Source organism: Poecilia latipinna, unplaced genomic scaffold (genome assembly GCF_001443285.1).
Source record: "Poecilia latipinna isolate Pla-1442-1.1 unplaced genomic scaffold, P_latipinna-1.0 Scaffold3019, whole genome shotgun sequence".
NCBI lineage: Eukaryota > Metazoa > Chordata > Actinopteri > Cyprinodontiformes > Poeciliidae > Poecilia > Poecilia latipinna.
Window position 1 is genome coordinate 8,786 of NW_015115635.1, and position 6,048 is coordinate 14,833.

Here is a 6,048-nt window from a genome sequence, read left to right on the forward strand (position 1 = left end):
TCTTCATGGAGGACAGCTAACAGCTTCAACAAAGGCTGCAGATGAAGAGTTGATGAGGAAAATGGTTCCAGCTCTGGAAGCAGAGTTCTCAGAGCTTTGGGAGGATCTGACAGAAACTAGGACTTTTTCTGGAACCAGACAACAATCACCACATTTTGGTCTCAGTTACAAACTCAGAGGAAACTAGTGGAGGAGGAAGAGGAGAGGATGATGACGGGATGAAGAAGATCAACACTGTTCACAAAGTTTCTGACTAGTTTCCATGGCAACAACACAAATGTTGTTGCATTTGTGTTGTTGCCATGGAAACTAGTCAGAAACTTTGTGAACAGTGTTGATCTTCTTCATGTATAAATTAATTTTATACATCAAAGATCCTAAAAGGTGAATTGCTGAGTAGTGGTCTAATGAGTGAAGAGAGTTTTAAAGTTAAAATATTTCTCTGGCTGATTGGATCCTTCAGAGAAAACTGATTTTCTAGAGTTCAGGGTTTTCTATTCATTTCAACCTGAAAACTGATAAAAAGTTAAATATTTGTAAATGATCTTGCTATGTGCTTCAGGCACATTATGATTTTTGACTATTTCTTTTCTTTGTTTTCTTATAGACTTTAATTGAATGACCTTTTGTTAATATATTTTGGAGTTTGGATCATTTCTTTTTGTTTCATTTAATTACGTTAATTTGTGGTGCTGTTGGTCCGCCTGTAAATAGGCTGGCTTTCGGCATGTTGAGAAAGCTCCCCCATCCCCGCCTGGGCTCCGCCTTTCCGCTCGCTCCACCACCACCAGGTGCGTTGTGCGCTAGTCCAGCCGCTGTGAGCCGCAGCTGAGGTTTCCAACCTGCCATGTGGTATTTCTGTTAGCCTTTGTTTGTTTTTTCGTTGTGCTTTTGGCCTGGTGGGACCAGTTGTCCTGTTTTCGATCTTTCTTTTGCATTAGGTTCTTTTTGCTTTAGTCCGGTACTAGTAGTGGCTTCGACGGCCCTGTATGGGGTCGGCCCCCTGCTGTACCGTTTTGTTATGTTTGATCGGCTCACCAGGTCCAACTTTCTGTTAATACTTTTGGGGTTTTGTTTTTCTTTATTTTTTTGGGACACGGGATCTGAGGGCCTGAACTCTATTTTCTTCACAGAAAATCAGAAGAAGCTGAACTAAGAAAATCAAAGTGAAGAGAATTTATGAATAAAATATTTTGTTGAACCCTCATCTTTTGTCTCGTGTCCTCAAATATGTTGTGCCCTTGGTGGACGTAACAGATCAAAATGTGTAAAAACCAGAAGCTGCAGCTGTCCTGGATGAACTGAATGTTTAGATGTTTGAATGGCTGAAATCATCCAGAGGATGAAGGAAGTAGTTAAAGGCCAAAAACATCCAGAATCAACTTGAAGAAAGAAGAAGAAACAGGAGGACAATAGTGCTGAATCAGCATTCACACAATGAAAACATCTGGACTCACCGAGCCTTTCTGCAGTTCCTCACAGCTGGAACCAGTCTCAGTCGTCCATCATCTGATGTGTTGTACTTCTCCAGGTCCAACTCATCCAGAACCTCTGACATCTGCAGCATGAAGGCCAGAGCTGAACAGTCAGTCACTGAGAGCTGCTTCCCTGAATCCAGCAGCCGTTGGATCTCCTGATAAAATGAGACGTCGTTCATCTCCACCAGACAGTAGAAGATGTTGATGCTTCTGTCAGCAGAGATTCTATCAGTGTTCATCTCCTTCAGGTTGGTGATGATTCTCTGGATGGTTTCTGGACGGTTCTCTGTCTGACCCAGCAGATCCTCTAAGAGTCTCTGGTTGGACTCCACAGTGAGACCATGAAGGAAGCGGACAAACAGGTCCAGGTGGCCATTTTCACTGCTGAGGGATTTCTCCATGACTTTCTTCATGAACTCATCTAGAGATGTTTCATTGTATTCTTCTCCCAGGAACGTCTTGATGACCTCTGACCTCCTGCTGGTGAAGCAGTGGAGCATGTAGACGGCAGCCAGAAACTCCTGGATGCTCAGATGAACAAAGGAGTAGATGGAGATGTTGCGCATCCCTTTCTCCTTTTTAAACATCTGAGTGAAAACTCCTGAGTACAACGCAGCATCTTTGATGTCGATGCCGCACCGTTTCAGGTCTTTGTCATAGAAGATCAGTTTTCCCTCCAGCAGCTGATCTAGAGCCAGTCTTCCTAGAGACTCAATCAGATTCCTGTTCTCTGGATCTTCTTCAGGTTTTCCTCTGTACTTTTCCTCCTTGATTTTGTTCTGAAGCAACAAGAACTTGATGTACATCTCAGTCAGGGTCTTGGGCAGCTCTTCTTCCTCTCTGGTCTTCATCATTTCCTCCAGAACTTTAGCAGTGATCCAGCAGAAGACGGGGATGTGACACATGATGTGGAGACTTTTTGATTTCCTGATATGGGAGATGATCCTGCTGGCCTTCTCTCCATCATCACTGAATCTCTTCCTGAAGTACTCCTCCTTCTGGGGGTCAGTGAACCCTCTGACCTCTGTCACCACGAAAACACAGTTTTGTATGATCTGATTGGCTGCTGCAGGTCGTGTGGTTATCCAGAGGAGAGCAGAGGGAAGCAGTTTCCCCCTGATGAGGTTTGTCAGCAGAACATCCAGTGAAGTGGACTTTGTAACATCAATCAGAGTCGGATTCTTCTTGAAGTTGAGAGGAAGTCGACTCTCATCCAGGCCATCGAGGATGAACAGAATCTGGAACTTTTTAAAGCTGCTGATTCCTGCATCTTTAACGTCTTCAAAGTGGTAATGAATCAGTTCCACCAAGCTGAACTTTTCTTCCTCCAAGTTATTCAGTTCTCTGAAAGTGAATGGAAATATGAACTGGATGTTCTGGTTGGTTTTGCCTTCAGCCCAGTCCAAAATGAACTTCTTTGTTAAGACTGTTTTCCCAATGCCAGCCACTCCCATGGTCAACAATCTGATTGGTTTCTTATTTCCAGGTGTGACTTTAAAGATGTCTTCTCTTCTGATTGTCGTTTCTGGTCTGTTTAGTTTCCTGGACGCTGTTTCAATCTGTCTGACTTCATGTTCATCATTGACCTCACTAGTTAACCCCTCTGTGATGTGGAGCTCTGTGTAGATCTCGTTCAGAAAGGTTTCCTGTCCAGCTTCAGTGATGCCTTCACAAAGACATTCGTATGCATTTTTCAGAGTCTCTTTATGGTCACTTTGACATCGAACATCAAAATCTGAACAAAGAGAGAAACACAATAGCAGACATTTCAACTAAACGTAAACAAAAACTGTTTCTGAAATTCTCAGAGGAGGTTTCTGTATAAACTTCAATGAACAAAACATAATTCAATATTCATAGAAAATTAATTATTTTATACCATTGTGTCTGAACAAGAAAGTAATTCCAACTACATACTGTGAGGAAGGAGGAAATATTAGATTTAATTTGTGATTTTCTGAAGAAAACTCAATCTTAAGTTCACTGAGACTAAAGATAAAATAAACAAGCAAATCAATAAAAAGTCCAAACCTGACAAAAACTCTGTAAGGTAACAAAAAATAAACCAGGTTCTTACTGCACAGAGATGATTAGAGTTTGTCTTGGTCAATAAAACTTTTATGGTTTTCTCTGGTTGAAGATTTCAGATAATCAGACATGTTTTCCTCTGAGCGACCTCTGACCTTTAAGATTTTTGTTAGTGTTTAATTGTTGCTAGTTGTAACATTAGACAACTTTTATTTCAGATGTATTTCAGAAATTACTGCAGGCCATTTAGCTTTGATACTTTTAAACAAAATATTTTCACTTGGAAATCAGCATGTTGTTTGTGCTGCAAAGCATTCTGGGTAGATGAGGCTAAGTGCTAGCCACTAGCTCCATCCAGCCAGGTCAGAAATATTTTGCGTATTGAGTGACAATCAGCCCTTTCACTTTGAATCACAGTGCATTGAAATAGAAGGGAATTCAGAAATGACAAGACAAAGAGGACCAAAGGGATGAAGAGGACAGAAACATTATCTTTGCTACCGTTTAGAAATGCCGACCTGGAAGGAAAGTTTATGCTGCGATGAACCTCAGTTTCTAACTCAAACTGTTTATGGTTAGGATCTGATCACATTTTGTCAAATATATAAGAAAGACATCAATTCATCATTTTCCATTGTTTAAATTTCATGTTGGCTCCTGCTGATGGCGTTAGCCCTAGCTAACATATTAAACAGTTTCACTGTGGTTAGCATTAAGAAAATATCTAAAAAAATAAATAAATAAATAAATAAATATCCAGGGCAGCGTGGCTTGAGGACCAGAGTTGAAAAACATCAAAAAACTGATAAGACATAAAAAGTATTAAAGAGCCACCAAACATATGCAGTTATGCAATTAATTTTGCTACAAACACCATTAATAAAATAATGTCATGCAAGTTGCATTTTGTCCAGATGAAAATATTAATTTGCCGAGTTGGAAAACCGATAAACTGACAAAAACAAAGAATTATACTTTTGTAAAACTGTCAAGACTTCCTTAAAATTGTAACAGAGCAGAAACCTGAAGTTTCTCCCTACATCTAGTGGGCAGCACCAGAAGCATATGAGCAGATTTCTATTGCAGCCACAACAGTCACACCGACTAGAAGAAAACAAACGCACCCAGAGGACTGCTGTATTAACATGCTGGCTAGAAGGGTTGCTAGGCAACAATGCTCCTTGATCTCAACTAGAGCAAAAACAATTCACAAGGAGGGAAGACCGCTGTTCTGGAGCCTCATGCAAAAGCTATGGAGGACCAAAACTGACATAATAAGAAATAAAAACATAAATATATATTTAGCTTTTCCTTGTCCTTACACATAAATTTTCATCAAGTAATGTATATATTTTCTTTTTTCATTTCCCCTAAACATGCGTTATTGTCAAGAAAAGTAAATATTTTATTTTGTCTTTTCCATTTAAGCCTTCATTTTTTGCCTCCTCTCCTGGTTTTACTTTTCCGTGTGCATCTTTATGTTAATGAGGAGAGCTGCCGTCTACGTATGGAAAGCAATTTTAACATAGTTTTGGTTTTGCCGCCCTTACATTCCAGATATCTCAAATTGTTCTGTGACTAGACGTTTTAGCGATTTAAGATATCTCCAATTATATTTTGGCTAGTCGAAATAACGTCAGGTTTACCATTGACTTGTATGGAGACTTCAATTTAAGATATCTAAAATGAAGTACTGACTATCTGAAATACACATTTCAGATATCTGCAATTAAATTATAACAAGTCATAAAGTAAATTCAAGATATCTTGATTTTGGTTTTGACTAGTCATAATTCTAATTAAAGATTTCTCTAATGACTGCACAATTCAAAATATCTTAAATTTATTTTTGGATAGGAGAAATGTAGTTTTGACTAGTGAAAATTAAATTATAGATATCTTAAAAGGAAATGACTAGACAAAACTAAATTAAAGATTTCTTGAATTGTAATTTTTATCAATCAAAATTCCTTTTAAGATATCTCTAAATGAATTAGAGATATCTTGAATTACACAGCTTTTCTATTTAAAATATCTTAAATTAACATTCTGACTAGTCAGAATGACATTACTGATATGTTGAATATGTATTCTGTCTAATCAAAACGTCCCTGACTTACATAGCAATTTGAACGTATAATAAACAATGAAAAATAGATGTTGAAATGTTTGAAAATGCTCTGCTTTCATGTTGAAAATGGTTTGACAATAGCAATTTTAGCTTTTCAAAGCTGTTTTTAAGTGAATTCGGTTTGTCAGAAATGAATGAACAGGAAACTCTTTGCAGATATCAGAAGCAGTTTTATAGTTTATGAAGTTTTGCTTTCTCCACATTTCCAACATTGTAGAGCTCTTTCTAATTTGTGGCATTTACTGACAGTTGTGTGCGGGAAACTTAAAATTCTGCACATCATGTGTTGAAGATATCTTAAATCGTAATTACGGATATGTCTCCCGTCAAATGACAGATCCAGTGACGTCATTTGAGATATCTTGAAAGGAATTTGGTCTCGTTAAATGTATATATATATATATATATATA

At 38.3% G+C, this 6,048-nt stretch overlaps 1 protein-coding gene across 2 annotated transcripts in view; it reads right to left on the reverse strand.

Moving 5' to 3' along the window:
* Window positions 1–528: 528 nt before the first annotated feature.
* The window catches only part of LOC106939893 (protein NLRC3-like), a 13,776-nt gene continuing 8,256 nt past the window's right edge, over window positions 529–6,048 (reverse strand). For both annotated transcript variants that reach the window (XM_015022468.1, XM_015022467.1), the window contains one exon: window positions 529–3,213. In XM_015022468.1, coding sequence (XP_014877954.1) covers window positions 1,454–3,213 — 1,760 coding nt within the window. In that variant the 3' untranslated portion in view covers window positions 529–1,453. The remainder of the gene's footprint in view (window positions 3,214–6,048) is intronic.